The sequence below is a fragment of the Rosa chinensis genome, chromosome 6 (genome assembly GCF_002994745.2).
Source record: "Rosa chinensis cultivar Old Blush chromosome 6, RchiOBHm-V2, whole genome shotgun sequence".
NCBI classification, from domain to species: Eukaryota; Viridiplantae; Streptophyta; class Magnoliopsida; order Rosales; family Rosaceae; genus Rosa; species Rosa chinensis.
The window spans coordinates 48,186,112-48,204,046 of record NC_037093.1 but is presented as its reverse complement, the minus strand read 5'-3'; the positions used below and the strand labels follow the sequence as shown (position 1 = coordinate 48,204,046).

Below are 17,935 nucleotides of genomic sequence, written 5' to 3'. Positions count from 1 at the left end.
TCGAAAGTGTATTTGTTACTCTCGTATCAAAATTGTATATTCAACGGCTTAATAACTACACAAAATTTCCTTAAAAATAAAATGCTTTTGTTAAGTAATTGGCTTATTTATACGAGCTCCGATAGGATATTTGCGGGGTATAGCCGTATAGAGTAACAAGAATAAAGAGATGCTTTAACAAACAACAAAGAAATCCCATGTTAGTTGACAAAGCAAAATTCTCTTACTTTGATTGCCTAAGATCATTCCACTTTAATTGTCCTCTAATGCTAAAACAAAAGAGAGTTGGGGACACCAGTATTGATAATGCTACAGAAGTGTGTACTGTATCCAATTTTCAGCAGGAAAAATTTCCTTGCTCCCTTCGGTTCAAGTTGACCTAAAAGACTTGAAGACTTTGAATGAGTCTGTCCAATTTAGCTTAACTTTGACGTGAAGACTACTAGGCGTGCCAAAACTTTGAATAACTTGTGTACTTGAATTGGTAACGTTTACTGGATAGATTTACCTCATTTCTCTTTTGATTTCTTGGCAATTTTTTGTTGTAGTCGCCAATAAAGATTGGTTTAGTTGGTAAGGACGGTCTTGTGTTGGAGCCCCTATCCAAGTTCGAATCCCGCTGCCGACTATCCTTTGTTGGTGGGTAATCTAGAAAACATCTTGCATAATTCCATACCAATCGGCTGGGCTGGGACATTAGCCAGTTTCTTAAGTCCTGTTGGGTTAAGTTCGTAAGTTTGTTCTGGCCCTGACAGTATAGGAAAACCTTCCTCTTACATGAACTTTTTGTAACAAAAAAAAAAAATTATTATGTTTGTTATATACGTGATCTTCACCTAAGACTCCCATACGATATTTTGAATTTTCGGAAATAAAAGATTTACTTTGAGAGTTTAATGATACAAAAAGTTGTGTTGGGACTTAATCGTAAAGTTGGAGGAAAGTGTAGATAATATACAGAATGTGGGACTCAAATCAAGACATGTTCATGCCAAACATTGCAATATAAAGAAATATCGGTGATCACTTTTAAGAGTTAATTCTAAGACATGGTTTATCCTAAAATATGTTATGTGGTCTGAGAATGCTTATCCTATAATCTGCTCTGTGGTCTGAATGCTAATCCTATAATCAAGAGGAGCAATTTCAATAAATAAGTAATAATATTAGAGAAGAACACCATGATAAGTGGTCTAACAGAAGAAGTTTTCCTAAAATATTACCAACAATAACAAAGAAAAAAAATAGCCTAGAAAATAAACATCAAACGATCTTATAGGAGCCTTATTCTCTATTGATCTCGATTGTCCGGCAAAAAATAGACCTAGGTATCATATAATCCTTAAGTAGGCGAAGCCAAAAACAGTGGGTTTACGCTAAGCTTAAGCATATAAGGAGGCAGGAAAAAAAAAAAAAACCTAAGCTCAATGAAATGCGGTGCCCAATTCATATGTGAAAGTGGAGCCGTGCTTTAACGACACCATATGAGTTTGAGAAAGAAGGGCAACCGCACTGATGTTAACAAATAACAACACCAAAGTATACATGACCTTTATATTTTTAATGCTCGTGTTTTATTTGGGATCGACACTTTAGTGCGGACATGTGTTAGCCACGAGTCCAGTGAATGAATCAGCGGGAATGAAAGTGAGTTCCTCGAATTCACTCTTAGAGTCTTAGGTGAACTTCAAACCATAATTAAGAATTGACTAATTTCATCAGTTGATAATTCAGCCAGATTACATATAATGATCCGCTCGTAACGTCCGTAAAAAACAAAAAAACAATCATATAACAAGCGACGTAAACAATTTCAATTATTTTTCTTTCGTATACAGGAAAACAATCTCAATTTTCATAATTGAGAATTTGAGATAATGAAAAAAATAGAGATGGGTCCACAAAATAAAATTAATAGATGATGAAAAATAGGAGGGGAGAGGGGAAATGTAGATATATAAAGGACTGTTCCCTAAACCCCAACCCTAACTTTTCTTCTCACTTCTCTCCTTTTACAGATCCCATTCATTTTTACAAAAAAAAAATTGGTCCCTCCCTTTCTCTCCCGCTCTCTCTCTCTCTCTCTCTCTCTCTCTGGACTCTGAACCTCCCTTTCTCTCTTGCTCGGTCTCTTTCGTCACCACAGGCTTAAACCCCCAAACGAGAAATTCAAAATCAAATTGAGAGGGAGAGAGGGCCTAATGGGAAAATACATGAAGAAATCCAAGATCACAGGCGAAATCGCCGTCATGGAGGTTTCAATTTCACCTCAGTCCTCCCTCGGCGTTCGAACCAGAGCCAAAACCCTAGCCCTCCAGAAGCTCCACCACCAGCAGCAGCAATCGCCCGACTCCGATTCCTCGTCTCTGTACTATCTCCAGCTCCGAAGCCGCCGCCTTGAGAAGCCGCCGCTGCGAAGCGACGCCAACAAGCAGGCTCAGGCTCAGGGTCCTCGGGATTGCTACGCGGGGGGCGGGGCCGTCAATTCGAGGTTGAGTGTGGGCTCGTCGGCGGATTTGGGCTGGGATGAGAGGAACGAGAAGGACGGGGAGGGGTGTTTTGGTAATGTTGAAAGTGAAGCAGAGTATGCCAACGATGTTGAGGCTTCATTTGGGGAAAACAACTTGGATTTTGATGGCAGAGATAGGTATATTTTCCTTCTCTCTCTCTCTGTTATTCAAATTTGAATCTGTTTTTTTTGGCTCATTGATTTTCAAAATGGCTCTGTTTTCTCACTGTCCTTGTTTGTGGAATATGAGTTTCTTCTGTGTGACTAGAATATTTATTTTTATTGCGTTTCTTATTTTCCTCTAGTTTGTGATTTTTTTTTTTTTTTTATATGTAGGATTTATCATAGATCTATCATTTCTGGTGTGCATTTCTCTTCTCTGTTTCGTTACTAGTCTGGTTGATTGATTCTGCTTGACTTGGTACATAAATGATAATCAGAACACAAAGAAAGGAATTTTAATTTCCCTCAACTTCTTCCCTCGCATGAGAGGGGTTAGACATTTTGAAAGGTTTGAGCTGTACCGGTGTACTTTCTTAGTTTCTTTGCTCTGGCTTTTAGGCACAAGTGAGATTTTTCTCATGGTTGTTTCATTTTAAACATTTTTTTTACTGTTTGTTTCTTCGTTCTCTCACACACAGGCACGGATTGAACTCTTGTTCCATTGGTGGTATTGCTGCTCTTTGATTGATTTCCATGTTTTCACTTTCATATAAGGGACCTTTGAGAAAGTTCTTTAATGAATATCTAAGTTTACAAACATGTGGCAGAGCTGTTAGAAAAAGCAGCTTTTCCATACCGAGGAAAGCGGATTTATTTCTTTCCTGCTTACCAAATAGTGAAAGAGAAAAAAAGTCTAATTGTGCAGACATCATACATGACTGCATATTAATTGTATTAAATGTTAGTTTGAAACCCCAGTTTTGTTTGTCTAGAGACCAATGTCAAGTTAATTTGGCCCCTCAAAGATTTCCCACTAAACCTGTTTCATCAGCCTGTTGCATAACTAGAAACACGGTTTCCATCTGTTTGTACATATTACGAGAAGAGAGAAACTATTGTTGGTATTCCGGTTAATAATTCATTTTTTGTTTGATTGTATTTTTACCCGTCAGTTTAGTATTGATGAAAAGAAATAATAAAATTGTCTATTGCAGTACTGACAGCAATAGCTCCTGCACTTCATTTGTGTTAGCAATCATGTATCATTTTCACGGGTCCCTGAATACATTTATGTGGGACGCTCTATTTCTGAGGTTAGCAGTAGGTGACAAAGAGTTGCAGATCTCGTGCTTTAATTGTATCACACACTGCCAATATTATATTCAATGCACACTTTTTCCTCTCTTTTTTTTTTTGGTGGCACTTTAATTTGTCAAATTTGTAACTTGGTAAGTGTTCTTGATGTTTCATTAGTACTTTGGTCTTATGTTAAGAAAGCAAAGAGTAAATAAGTTGGGGATGGTGCTGGTGAATGTTTTTAAGCAAGACCTTATCAAATTTGTCATGATTATACAGGAGCACCCGAGAAAGCACGCCATGCAGCTTGATAAGGAACTCAGACTCTGTTGGAACCCCTGGTTCTACAACAAGGCGGTCAAGTTCTATTGCAAATAACCAAAGAGTTAGAAATGATACCCAAAGAACCATTCCAACTGCACTTGATATGGACGAGTTCTTTGCCCAAGCTGAGCAGCAGCAACAGAAACTCTTTATGGAGAAGTAGGTTACTTTCAGTCCATCATTGACTCTTTTAGTTATTTCAATGTGTTTTAATTCGTGGTACCATTGGCTTTAATGCACCCACAAATACCATGAATCCCCCTTACGCAGGTTACTTTCAGTCCATCATTGACTCTTTTAGTTATTTCAATGTGTTTTAATTCGTGGTACCATTGGCTTTAATGCACCCACAAATACCATGAATCCCCCTTACGCAGGTTACTTTCAGTCCATCATTGACTCTTTTGCTTGATTTTTGCAGGTACAACTTTGATATTACCAGTGATATGCCCCTTCCAGGAAGGTATGAATGGGAGCAAGTGATTCCCTAAGCGAGGCAAATGTTCCGATGCCCACAGTTTCTCAGTTATCTTTTTGGTTGAGAATTCGAAGCAAGTGTAGTAGTTAGTGGCTCAGCGTCTCAGATCAACCTCATAACCCCATGTAAAGAAATGTCATCTGACTATTTATGACAAATCTGTTAATCAGTCCCTAGAGTATAAACCCAGGTTTTTTGTCGAAGAGTGAAGGGATCGTTTCAGAAGAGATCGGGTGGTTGGTTTTATTTCATTGATGACTCTTCTGTCAATATCAATTGGAGGGGTATATCTAATTATCTAGATTTTCAATTTGTCCTCTCGGAATTAGCCTTTGTCTATATTTAGGTAGGGATGACCGGATGATGAGCTCATTGCTCTTTGGAAATAAATGTAACCTAAATTTCCTTTCCCATATCTCCGTCTTCTCAATTTCATCTGAGTTTATGTACCCAGCATTCTATTGATGACTAATTAGATCAGTCAAACCTACCTGTACTTTTTGGTACAAGTCTTGATGCTGATGTTTCAAAATTTTGGAAATCTTATTTGAGATTGCTTTCTGATGTGGTTGTTTCCTCTACGTGTTTAATGTGTTTCAAGGAGGGTGATCATTGATGTGTACCGGTTAGACTTAAAGAGGCTTAGATCTAACATGGTCCAATGGTCCATGCTCCAATGGTCCATGGTCCATGCACCCAGTGGGACTGGTTGGTTAAGTTGAACTGCCGTTGGTTTCATCCCTTCTGATTAGTTCTCGTTCCTCTGCTCAATGATTTTATTCCTGTTTGCTAGTAGGATATGCTTTGTTTTTGCCCGACTTCTAATTCTAACCGTGTATTGTATGAAATAGTGGGATTTTGGACTTGTAATACACAACTAATATTGAAGCAAGCAAAGCAAAGCTGCAAAAGCATGCACTAGATTTTGGATCCGCAAAGAATCCATATCAGAATCTGGAAGTTGATTTGGGAAGTCGTGCTTTTGCACAATTTATATGTTGATCCGCAAAGAACAAATGTGGTGTGGTGTGTGAGTGACCCGGTAGGTGGGGTTGGGGAGGCAGTTCTGGAGTGGTGAATAGTATTATGAAACTGAAGGCCTCCGGGTCTGACAGACATGAATGTTTTTGTTGAATTTGTGGTATTACTCTATAACATCTTCTGCTGCTAGATTTGTGGTGGCAAAGAATGGCCCCAGTTTGAGTGTGTCAAGTGGGCAATTACATGAAGCCGTGAATGTAAATTTTTGAAGTTCCAATGGTACATGGTAGGGTTCTGATTCCTCAAGGAGCTGTGATTACATCACAAGTTGAGACTTGGATTTTCTCGTTTTTTTTTTTTAAGGGGGGGCGGTGTGACTGCCCTCAAGCCTTGATTAATGAAATTGCAGAATATAAGGAGGGGGGGGGGGGGGGGGGAGACGTAGAGCCTGAACCCCAGATTGCAATATACATAGGGAGAACATCTTAAAATAATACCAGGACTCTCTACAAAATCTATGTATGCTAACGAGCACCAATTAGCAAAAAGTGCGCTAACGGCTACTCCATTTGCTTTGACATAGCGGTAACGTACCGGAAAGATAACTCTATCAAGAAGAAGCATCATTACAAATTGCACAGCTTTCTCACTATGTTGTCACACAGAAATAAATCTAGCGACACTCAATTTCATCCTGCCACTAGGAGGTTGCGTCCATTTGATCAAACAAATAGCTCGCCGCCTCACTAGGCTAGACAAGGCACACTGAATGTTCATAAAGCCCACGTCGCCCTACCAAAAGATTCTAGGGACTTATTGCCAGCAAGAAGCCACGTCTTACTAAAAGTAAAAAAACAATAACATATAAAATTAAAATTAATATACCATGGGTTCTGGGCCCAAGCCCAAACATCACTAAGCCCAAGCCAAGTTTGACCACTGCAGATGGTATGACTCCACCGTCCCGACTGCCTGACCCCTACCTCCCCGCCACTGGCCACTCCATTGCCACCTCCTTGACTCCAAGGGATCGCGCACCGTTCCACATAACGCCCACCAACCCCGTTTCGCCGGCGGACGCCGCCACTCCCCAGAACAGATCCGGACTGCACATCCCAGATCAGATCCAATTGACCCGATCTGAGCTAAGGGAATCCCAACCACGCCCCCACACTGTAACCAGCAACCAGTGACCTCCAATCAGGCAACCACCAATCAAACCACCCTTCTAGCAATCCGCACACCACTATGGGGTAAAACGACCCCCACTGCTCCTGCCAGTCATCTACCCATCACCGCCCTTCACCGTCGAACGCTCCAGACTATCTGGACAGAGCCTCCCTCCCCTCACAGAGCCTACACCGGCTGAACCACGTACCAACCGACCGTCGGTCCCTTTAGGCCCGTCTGACTACGACGCCTCGAGGGCGTGCCGTCGGACAGGGCATAAACTTTCACAAAGTCTGTCAAGTGCATACGATGCGTTCTAGGGTATTTTTCTCAAGCGATTCATGGGTATATTACACAGAATCCTTCTTTCTCATTCTTTTTGTGAAAGCTTTGGTTCCATTGGAAGATTGGAACTTGAAGGGTTGGCTGTTGCTATTCTGTCCATTTTGGTATGATGCTTTTGCAGTTTTGCACCACTTTGTTTTGAGTTTTGATGTTACAGAATATGCGTTGGATAGTAGAGGATAGGATACCAATGAACTGACAGAGTAGTAGAACTTAGGTTGGGGTGTTTTTACTGTTTAAGAGTGGTGATTCTCGATGATGTAAGCCGTATTTGCATTCCGGTTTTATATTTGTGGGAATTGTGGCAGCATCATTAGGGCAACTCCCATCTATATATAGTCCTATATGGAGATCCCAAGTCTCATTTTGAGAACTCTAATCATAGTATTCATATAGCACCTCTTCATCTCCAATCTTTAGGTCCTATAATAAGAGCCCCATTTCTTTTTTTGTTTCTTTTGACAATAATTTGATCATAGTATTAATTGATAATTTATGAATGATTTATATAAGCAATATATAGTCATTAAATAAAAATGAAAAATAAATTTTGCATTTTTGTTATTATTTTTGACAACTATAGATTTGCGTGCCACATGTCATTACTACTTATGATATGATGTCTTATTCTTATTTCGGATGTGATTTTACCCATCATGTGTCAATAGAAATAAGTTTTATTAACAAAAACCCTAAGCGTGTTCTCTAAGCCGCGCCTCCAAGCTTCCAAAGCCCCCATATTAGTGCCTTGTGCACCACCCCGCAGTCGTCTAGCAACCCTCCCCCTCCTCTCCTTCATCTTTGTTCTCAAATGGCTTCTCTTGAGGAAGTTATTGCAAGCTTTCAAGCGTCTCTTGCACTTGCAGGAGATGATGTGATTGATATCACGATGCTGTCATGTGGAAAAACTCGACGAAATTCTCAAGCATACTTGTTGGGAAGATCCCTCTCACCCAAGCCTGTGGAGATCAATGATCTTCGTTGTCACTTTCGTCGGATTTGGGTGTTGGAAAGAAAACTTCAAAATTCAGGAGAGATCAAACTCCCTTTTCCTCTTCTCTTTTGATCATTGGGGCGACTTGCGCAAGGTGATTAGAGGAGGGCCTTGGAACTTTGCTCGAGCTCCAATGGTGTTGATGGAATATGATGGTGTGACACCAATTGAAAAGATCCCTCTGAACCTGCTATACTATTGGATGCCCAGCAAGAGAGGTAGGCGCACTCTTACCCCTTCACCTCAGAAAGTCCAAACCCTAGTCCTGATTGATGAAAACAGAGGACAAGTGGCTCAGCCAAAGAAGCTCAAGATGCCTAAATTCATCGCCAAATTTATTGCAAAATCTTTGGGGCTTCAAGAAACTCCAGGAGGTCTAATGGTGCCAGTTGTAGCTGCAGAGATGAAGAAGAAAAGGGGGCGTCCTCTTGGAGCCGAAATAAAAATCCACCAAAGACCAAGAATGACAAGGAACCTGCTCCTCCATTGAGTCTCACTTATTCACCATGTTCTTCTAGCCCTTCGGGTAAGGGTAAGGGTAAGGGGAAAGAGATTGAGTAATTTGTAAGTTGGTTTTTAGCTTGCTCTCTAAACTCTGCTATGTTTTTGCACTAAATATTTGATCCTTCTGGAGCACCACAATTGCATGCATTGGCAAAGGAAGACTCAAGTCAAAAGTATTTTTTGTAAGCCTAAACTGCCTAGTTTAGGTTTAGTCTTGGCAAGCTCTTTGAATAATTGAGCATGATTTGTAACAGTGAATGGTATAGGGGTCCATATGGACCGTTTATATGTGCCGTTTTGACCGTTCAATCAATAGAAATCATTTGAACTAAAAAAAAAAATGTACGAATTAAGAAGTGATGTTTTTGTCACTTGTCAAAAAACATCACTTCTTAGTTCGTGACGATAAGAAGGAAAGTAGTGTTGACATGTGTGGCCCAACACAACAGAAGCTGTGATTACATCACAAGTGGAGACTTGGATTTTAGATCACAAATTTGTGACAAAAACATGACAAACTGAAAAGTGATGTTTTTGTCACGGATGTGTTTCTTATTCGCCACGTATCATATCTTAACTTATCCAGATAATCTTTTTCACCCTCCATAGATATAGTCATTCACTTCATCATCTCTCGCAAAATAATGCATAATTAAAAACAATCATCTCAACGAGGTGGCTTTTAGCACTTTGGCGATGTTAGATCTTGGCAGCATTGGTATTAGCTTTTTTTTTTTCAATGAGATTCACAACTTGGCCTCACTCTAACAACGCCCTTAGTAGACTTGCAATTCTCGCACACTTCATGTACACGATCCCACAATTTTCTCTTCTCTTTATTAGTATCCTTAAAACCATCTTTACCAACGATAACCATAGCTATGCACAAATAAACCTTTTTGGAGTGATTCTTATCTAGTTGTCTTGACATTTTCTTGAAATTGAGAGCTAGCTAGGTGAAAAATGAAGAACTTTGGAGGAGATGGAGGATTGTTGACCATTATAAAGAAATGCGTTAGTATTAGAGGCTTTTTTTTTAATTTTTTAATTTTTAAACACTATTCCAAAAGGCAAATATATTTTAGTAATTTTATGAAATTAAATTTTTTTTTTAATTTTTTTACGTATTATTTGGTTAAAAGATTGTTTAGTTTAATATTAGTTGTGGAATATAATCTTACGAATTTTTGGTCCATTATTACCTTCAAGAAAATTTGTTTGTTGTGTTACTTGTGTTTTTATTTTTATTTTTATTTTTAGAGGAATTAATGTGGACCGTTGCCTTTGAATCAATTCAATTTGGCCGTAGGTTTGAGATAGCAAGAGTGGTGGTGCTGCTATTTGAGACAGTGAGAGTGATGCCACTTCCTGAGCAAGCGAGTGTTTTTGCTGCCTGATGAGTGATGAGACCACGGGCGTGATCTCGCTGCCTAATGAGACGGTGAGAGTGATTATTTTGGTCAGATCCATGAAGAAGTCTCAGTGAAAGAAATATGGATCGACTTAGAGAGAGAAATTGAGCAAATGTGGTGAGTTATTTGTTATTGTTGCATTCACAGCAAAGATCTTCTGTTGTGCTGGGGCATACATATCAACCATAAGTGGACGGAAAGGGTTGTTGTATTTTAGAGAAAGTTTGTTATTCAATCATGTATGGTAGAAGACAAATCTTGTCTTAGAACAATAATTTGCATGCCTCTACTCAATTTTTATCACATATTATACTTTTATGCATATCTTGACTATTTCTCTTATTAATATTACGATATTTTTTTCTTTTTCTAACTTTATTGAAATCCCCTCACATAGATAATACCAATTTGTTGATAAAGATACTACTAATTACATTAAAGTGATTTCTTAACCCACATGAAATTTACCTAATTATTCTTTAAAAAAACTTCCAACACGACGGAAAGACTTACGTTAAGTGATAAGAGTAACTTATTAAAACAAATTTCCTTGGTAAACATGCAATGTCTCACTTGCTTTTAATAATTAGTGACTGGCCTGTGATGGGTGGATGTGAGAGACATTCCTGCTATATATAAGTTATAACAGTTGTGGGGAAGAACTCTTTTCTTCTACTTTGAATCAAAGGGAATTTAACTGCACAATACTTTTAACTAGTTAAATTTTGCACCAATAAAGTGAGTGTTTATCCAAAGGTAATTTTGACATGAAAGAGAGATTTCATTTATCTCATAACTAGAACGGCACATAGGATGGATCCCTATACTTGCACCATAAATCAGTGAGCAAGTAGATTATTAAAAATCAGTACTATCATTAATATATTGAAGCTCACTTCTTCAAAAAGAGCCTACAAAAGACAAAATCTCTGGTCACCTAAACAAATAAATGAATATTCCACGACCAATGCCCTGAATTGTGGTATGACTAGAAGAGGCTTTGATCAAATGATTTTACACAACTTTTTGTATTTGCAGGCTCAACAGACCGAGCGTTAGGTAGTGCGGGTGGCAAGACACCCTTCTTAAAAAACTAGCACCGCACGGTCCTAGCATTAGCGCCAAGAGATTTTCTGGGTAACACAACCCGACAAAGGTAGGTCCAAGATCACGCATAGCGGTAGCAGCACAATCAGTAGAGATGGGGAACCCTGTACCTAAAGGTTTGTCAAGCGGCAACCCACCTGGTGGGAACCACGCCACCCTGACCAGTAAAATATCTGCAGAGTCGGCGCCATCTTTGTGCATGGGGAAGAAACCGTCGCTAATGGAATACCAAAGCAAGGGATATGTATGCTAGTCATTGTGTGATGACACAATGATGAGATGGACTGTTCCGAAGGCCTTCGCTGTCTCTCGGTGGAAAAAGAGTCGATGGCCAAGGACAACCCTAGCAGATGCATACATTGTTTCAAACTTTCTAATATCGGTAGTTAGTGATCCTACTATTCAAAGCAATTAAAACCTTAAAATGCACCTTTGTAGTTCATAACCAATCCACTTCTCTATTCCTCGCAGTAAAGTGGAGTGCCGGTGGTAGTGGGAAGGTAAGTCACCAAATCACTTAATATCATACAAATAACGTAGCAACATGTGAACAAATTAGCCTCGACAAATCACTATTCCATTAGCCCAAAAATTAGAAGATTTGGATTCTAACGTTCCCTGGTTCTATATTCCGTAAATGCCTCAGAAAGGCAAAACCTAAAGAACGGATCATGTTGGAGTAAGGTTGTACCTAGGTTCGATCTTGTCCAATGTTTAGTGGAACCGTTGACTAGCTAATGGATACAGCTACAAGAAAGGCCATGTGATGTTATGGATTTGTAGGTGCTAAGCTTGCAACTGCATTGTGCTTTGCTTCTGCCATTTCAACTTCACATCCATCAGCAGCACTTGACCTTTCATTTTCCATTGTCACTTCTTTGAGCCTTGCTAGTTGTATGGCACGTAGCTCATATCTGATAATCAGAAGATAATGTTAAATAGTGTGTCTGCAGATCTAAAGTCATTAAAATGAAGGCTAACACTGAAATGAGTAAACAATTTTCATGATTCCATTCCAAAGCACTCTGCTTATCACGCTAATCATGAAACTAAATTACTTGCTGAAGATGCGTTAGCTGGAGATACTTCATCATTCTGTTCGCCGCTATTAACAAGCAAACTTCATCTACAGGAACTGAAGAACCAAAGAGTGATAATAGTCCGAAAGAAATTTGAACCGTTTTGGAAACTAGTCATGGACTTGTGCGCCTCTGGTACTAACAGAGGGAGGGGAATCAATTATGCCTAAAAATGTTATCTAGCTAAGCATCATGTTATTGCCAACAAATTTTTTACAGGGAACAACACTACTTAATGATTGTATATCAACATAAATTCAATAACCTTAGAAGCTTTACCATATCAGACTTAATCAAAGAGCCTGGTGCTATCACATAAAATATTTTGTTCCTTCATTTGAAATGCTTGTTCGTTACAAGGTTGAAATGGTGGATGTCCAGGCGTAAACGTTCACAAAATCAAACAAAGTTATACTGAAAGGGTTAATTTTGGCTTTAAACTAATGAGCAAGTCAAAGTGTAGAGTATGCAATATTGTTGAGATTACTGGACCATTTTTGCTTGATTGCTGTTCTAATTTTTTGTTCTTCTGTGATAGAAATGAGGTCAACAGTCTAGAGCTCTATCAGAAGCTATCTGTATGTACTGAGCTCTTACGTGATCAGCTGGAAATTCAAAACGAGTTTAAAACAAACCAATCGTACACATATTCCTTAAACCTGGCTATCAATCATCAAACCATGCTCTGAAATGACATCGGCGAAAACCAATTAAAAGATTAGAAACTTACTCGGCCACCTGTTTCTTGACAAGCATAAAGTATACTCTCCAAAATTGATGTTCCTTCATGTGGCCTGGGCATAGCTTATATCTTAGGTGGGAAAGTTCCTGAAAACAAAAATGATACAAATTATGCTTGAAATGATTTTATGATGCTGTTAAGTTATAACTTATCAGAAATCTAGCTCTGGTGCCTAGGATATCCCCTTATAACAGTTTGATTCAATTCCTAAGCTACTGTCATGAAAATTAGTTTTATTTTGGCTACAAAGTTCAACATAATCAGAGGCACCAGCCAATTGAAAAAGGAAAAATTCCAAATTGTTACTGGAATAGTTGCATTTAGAGTTATTAATTGGATAAGAAATACAAAAACCAATAACATCAACCTTCACTTTTGAGAGCACAAACATGGCATGCCTTTCCTGCCATTCCGAGAGATCTTTCTGAATGTTGCTTGAAGTTGTCAGAGAGTTGTCACCAGAAGTAGCTCCTTCATCATCTGCACCACAATCAATTCAATGTACACACTTAAATTGAAGAACGAGAATAAAATAAGCTTAAGAACCATTACAGCCTTTGTGCACTGATGCATGGAATCAAATGCATGAAAAGAAACCAAGCCTCTAGATTTAAGAGTTAATCAATACTTAACCACATCACAGTTAGTCAAACTCGTTATCAAGCTTAATCACTAATTCATTTTCTCTCAACTGCTCAAAACATCAAAACAACAAGTTGGACTAATGCAATCTATCCTAGTTTCTAGAGTTTTCTGTTTTTGTACTTACTTACAGATGGTTGTAGTGGCAAGCCAAATTATCATTATTCTAATTATTCATTTGAAGAGAAACAAATTTTATTAATTCTTATATATACAAAACGCCTAAACTATTTCTGGCTAGACCATATTAATTTGAAATCAGATTCCTACACGCATTTGTAGTTCTCTTGAAAAGAAATCTCTACAATTTATTGTTTCCTACAAATGTAAGTCTTGAGATATATTTGACTATCAGAATTACAAGAGCTGTGCAATAGCAACTCAAACAGAATCCTTTTGTGTCCGTAAATACCTTCCTACTGAAACATCAAATCATATTTCCTACTTCACCTTTTATCCAATATATTTGGCATGATGGGTTTGGTCATTCAAAGAAAAGTCAACCAGTTTCAGTATTTTCTTCTCATATTGGAATGAGAATATGCCTGTTTTTGTGTGTGTGACAGGAAACATGCATTAACTGAAGGGAATAAGAAAAACTTACTATGCAGTAGCAACATACCTAAAACACAAAAACAAAGACAAATATTTTTCTTTGAAGAAACAAGATTATATTGAAACAAGAAAACATACAAATGATTAATAAGGAATTCACAACCAGAAAACAGGAAATGAGTTCAAAAGATCTGTAGAACCTATAGGACAAGGAAAACTCAAGAACATAGACAAACATCACTTCACAGCAGCTAGCATGTCAAATATAATAGGAGAAAGAGATTAACCTCTAACATCAAGAGATCTTCCACTCCTTACCCCACCTCATATAACCCATAAAACTACCAACAAGAAACCCCAGAAGGTGATACATTTCTTCCCTTGTCCAAAGCTTGAAAGTGAGTACTCAACAGCTCAAAACCGCACCTTGGAATAACCCAAACAGCTTCAATCTCTCCAAACAACTTGTACCGCAATTAAATAGAAAAAGGGCAGTATAGAAAGCCATGAACTTTGTCTTAAGTGTTAACCCTCCTATGAGCAACCACCAATCAAGAATTCTAATTTCCAAAGGGGCTCTTTCATTCCTAAATATGAGTAAAAGGAGGATCCACTTTATTGTAAAAAAAGTACTACTAGGATTTGCAGGAGAACAACCCTGGCTGTTCTAACTTCCATCTTCTAGAATCCTCTTAAAGGAAACATGTGAGCCCCTTTCAAAGTCTCTCATAGCAACACCTCAACAATCATTACGATTTCTCTTAGAACCAAAATCCCAGTTATAAGGAGACAGAAGCATCCACAAGCTTTGAGATACATTTCTCATGATTTCTGGACAGTAAGTACAGTCAAGGATTCATCACTTTCAAATGGATGATTTTCTAGCTAGCCATCCTCCTAGAACCTCACCCTATCCTCATTCCCCACCAATACCACAAATTTAAGACACTGAAGGAAAGAAGAATAACCATGGGAAATACCTTTCCATGGACTACAACTTGATCCTCTCAAAGAGGGCTTTGCATCCCATCCATTTACAGCTTCCCCGTATGTACTTCTACTTACAGGATGCCACAAACAGGAAGGTTCCTCACAATACCTTCAATTATAAGCAATTGTTGGAGAAAAATTTCTAAATTGGTTCAAACAATCCATATGGCATTCAAAATTTTCTCATCTAAATCTCCAAGGAATGAAGCTACTTAAACCAAAATGTATGGAGAATGGGCAGCCAAAAATTGAAGCAACATCAGGTGCATGTGAAGGATATCATGAGCAAACAGCATTGGATTTCTTTTCCTACATAAATTCACGATTTTTCGAGAATAACTGGGTTTATTTCTGAACGAGAAATCGGAAATTTTTTTGGTATTCAAAAGATTCAAATTCTTGTAGAAAAGCAAAGTGGCTGCACATCAAGATCATTCTCAGTAACAGAGGAGGGTAATAGACTTCTCATGGCAACTACAAAGATTAAGGCATTTGGAAGCAATTGACAGTAGGTTACAGCCCTCAACAGAATGGAATAGCAGATATAAAATGCCAAACAGTTTTGGAGATGGTGACTTCCAAGATGACCCTACGAAGAAGCTTTTGGCTGGCAGAGGCTGCGCATACTCTCAAAAGCTGGCCAACTAAGGCTTTCAAAAACAATACTCCACTGGAAGGTTCAAGGATTGAAGGCTTCAAGCAATTAGTAAGTCATTTTAAGAATTTTAGCTCTATTTTTATGCTCAAATCCCTGCAGAAAGAGAACTAAATTTGAAAGAAAAGGCCAAAAATGCATTTTTTTAGGTTTCTTTCCAGCCCAAGAGGATAAGCACTTAAGAATTGTGAAATTCTTTCTAATGAAAAGGCTGGCTGGGATCAGAATGAAAAGAAAGTGCAGAATATGAATATGAAATTTCTAACAGCAAGGAACACGGCAAGAAGAAGATGAGATTCTCAGTCACCATCATCTCCAACAATCAATTCAATTACAAATCCTTTCTCCCCAAATTACTCTTCATCACAGTCTTCCATTAAGTACCTAAACGATATGCATAAAACCTGCAATTTTCTCGTATAGAACCCGAAATCTTTGGAGAGGTCTAAAACTTGATGTTTCGGTGAAACCATCGCAAGAGGACATATGTTGATAATCCAAAAGTCCAAGAAGTCATTGGGGCAGAAATGGATCTTAAATACGAAGTTAAACTTGAATACCGGCTGATATACTCAAGAAAACTAACAGGATTATGCAGAAAGCATGTTGAGGTTAATGCACGCTCCCCTAGTGTATAGACTATTACATCTCAACACTTATTATACACAGTTGCAATGGCAGACCAAAATTCAATTCATCATAGATAACAAACCTCTACAGCTTAATGTTCCTATGAATGTAACCCTTGCTGATGTCACCCGAATCTCTTGCAACTCAAACAAAACCAAAGCCCTTCGTCGTAACTACTTTCCTACTTCCCTATCTCCTAATCAACTCTTAGTGCAACAAAACACAAAGCAATGTTGTTTTAGTTTGGTTTTTCTCTGGGACCGAATAGAATGGCATAAGATGAGAAGAGTGATAAGAGGGGGAGGTCGATCATACCTGGGAGAGGGAAAGTCTTGAAGGTTTCTAAAGTGAAAGACTTGACATGATTGATCAACTGCTCCGTGACTCCAAGTAGCTCTTGTTCAGGTTCATTTGGCTTTGGGGGATCTGGGTTCTGGGTCTTTTCAGTGTTCCGCAGAAGGTTGCGCCGGAACCACGAAGATAAGTCCATTGGCTAAAGTGGTGGCAATGCGCGGTGACTCGTGACTTGTGTTGTTGGAGAGTGATTGGCGTTTTACTTGACAAAGATAGTGCTCGGCTTTTACGGCTTAGTATGGATTAAGGGCCTAATTCCGGCCCGAACGCGGGTTCGATAGGCCTCATCATTTAGCCCTTCAGCTCTAAGTCTGCCCGGTCAGTAGGGCCGAAGCCCGATCCGGTCCTTGCATTAGGGCGGGCCGGCCCTACCCTTTCTCAAATAGGGTCGGGTAAGGGTCATGCAAATGAAACTCGGCCATACCCTCCGGCCTGGCCCTAAAATTTATATTTTATGTTTGTTATTTTCTATTACATGTGTATAAAACTATAGAAGTATAGAACATTAGAACTTGTATTGAATTATTACAATATGTCATATTAGAAAATGGGTCTTTTAAGTTGAGTCAGTCCGTTTGAGGCCTAAAGGTATGAAGCCCAACTCGGATCCAAATCCAACTCAAGCCCTACTTACCGCAAAACCTAGACGCTACGAAGTATCGAGATCGAGGTCTTCAGACAAAAGCAAAGACCACATCCGCCTCTCTCAAAACCCTCTCTTCCTTCAAACCTATACTCCTCCGCCACTGGGCGGCTCCATCTCTCTTAGCCTCTCTGTTCCTTCAGACTTCAAAGTCCAGATCGCATCTCTCTCATGCTCTCTATTCCTTCAGACTTGTCCAGATCGCCTCTCTATTCCTTCAGACTTGTCCAGATTGCCTCTCTCTAAGAGACTAGTCTGATCGAAGATCGAGGAGGAGTAGGCGACGCGAGCTGAGGCAGAGGCTGTGATATTGACAGTGGGGAGGTTCTGACGCTAGCTGAGGCAGTTGAGTAGGCGACGTCGACGCACAAGCCACAAGTTGTGGACTTCATTCCTGGTCTTCGGTATGCATCCACCACCGACGCACAAGGTGAGGACCTTGTTCCAGATTTTTGTTTGTTATGGGTTTGAAGAGATCTCTCTCTCTCTGTCTCTCTCGAAATCTGACAGTTCTTCCTTGATTAATAATTCTCAGAGTGAAAATATATATCGGTGATCTCCTTTGCATCAGTATAAAAATGG

General features: G+C 39.1%; 2 protein-coding genes across 2 annotated transcripts; one reads left to right on the top strand and one right to left on the bottom strand.

Annotated features, from left to right (window-relative positions):
- The first annotated feature begins 2,003 nt into the window (after window positions 1-2,003).
- Window positions 2,004-5,066, top strand: LOC112172723 (cyclin-dependent kinase inhibitor 3). Its single transcript, XM_024310188.2, has 3 exons — window positions 2,004-2,647; window positions 4,028-4,231; window positions 4,494-5,066. The coding sequence occupies exons 1-3, from the start codon at window positions 2,202-2,204 to the stop codon at window positions 4,561-4,563; spliced, it is 720 nt and encodes a 239-aa protein (XP_024165956.1). The 5' UTR covers window positions 2,004-2,201; the 3' UTR covers window positions 4,564-5,066.
- A 6,484-nt stretch (window positions 5,067-11,550) lies between these two features.
- On the bottom strand, window positions 11,551-16,916 carry LOC112169061. Its single transcript, XM_024306003.2, has 4 exons — window positions 16,672-16,916; window positions 13,252-13,364; window positions 12,873-12,970; window positions 11,551-11,977 (listed from the first exon to the last, which is right to left on the bottom strand). The coding sequence occupies exons 1-4, from the start codon at window positions 16,844-16,846 to the stop codon at window positions 11,833-11,835; spliced, it is 531 nt and encodes a 176-aa protein (XP_024161771.1). The 5' UTR covers window positions 16,847-16,916; the 3' UTR covers window positions 11,551-11,832.
- Between the last annotated feature and the right edge of the window lie 1,019 nt (window positions 16,917-17,935).

What these genes read in the sequence shown, in the direction of transcription:
- LOC112169061 (XM_024306003.2), bottom strand. Translation starts at nt 16,846, where the DNA reads ATGGACTTATCTTCGTGGTTCCGGCGCAACCTTCTGCGGAACACTGAA. An exon ending in TTGTGCTCTCAAAAGTGAAG is followed by an intron (nt 12,971 to 13,251) that starts GTTGATGTTATT and finishes TTTTGTTTTCAG; the next exon opens with GAACTTTCCCACCTAAGATA. An exon ending in GTCAAGAAACAGGTGGCCGA is followed by an intron (nt 11,978 to 12,872) that starts GTAAGTTTCTAA and finishes TCTGATTATCAG; the next exon opens with ATATGAGCTACGTGCCATAC.
- LOC112172723 (XM_024310188.2), top strand. Translation starts at nt 2,202, where the DNA reads ATGGGAAAATACATGAAGAAATCCAAGATCACAGGCGAAATCGCCGTC. An exon ending in GATTTTGATGGCAGAGATAG is followed by an intron (nt 2,648 to 4,027) that starts GTATATTTTCCT and finishes ATGATTATACAG; the next exon opens with GAGCACCCGAGAAAGCACGC. An exon ending in CAGAAACTCTTTATGGAGAA is followed by an intron (nt 4,232 to 4,493) that starts GTAGGTTACTTT and finishes TGATTTTTGCAG; the next exon opens with GTACAACTTTGATATTACCA.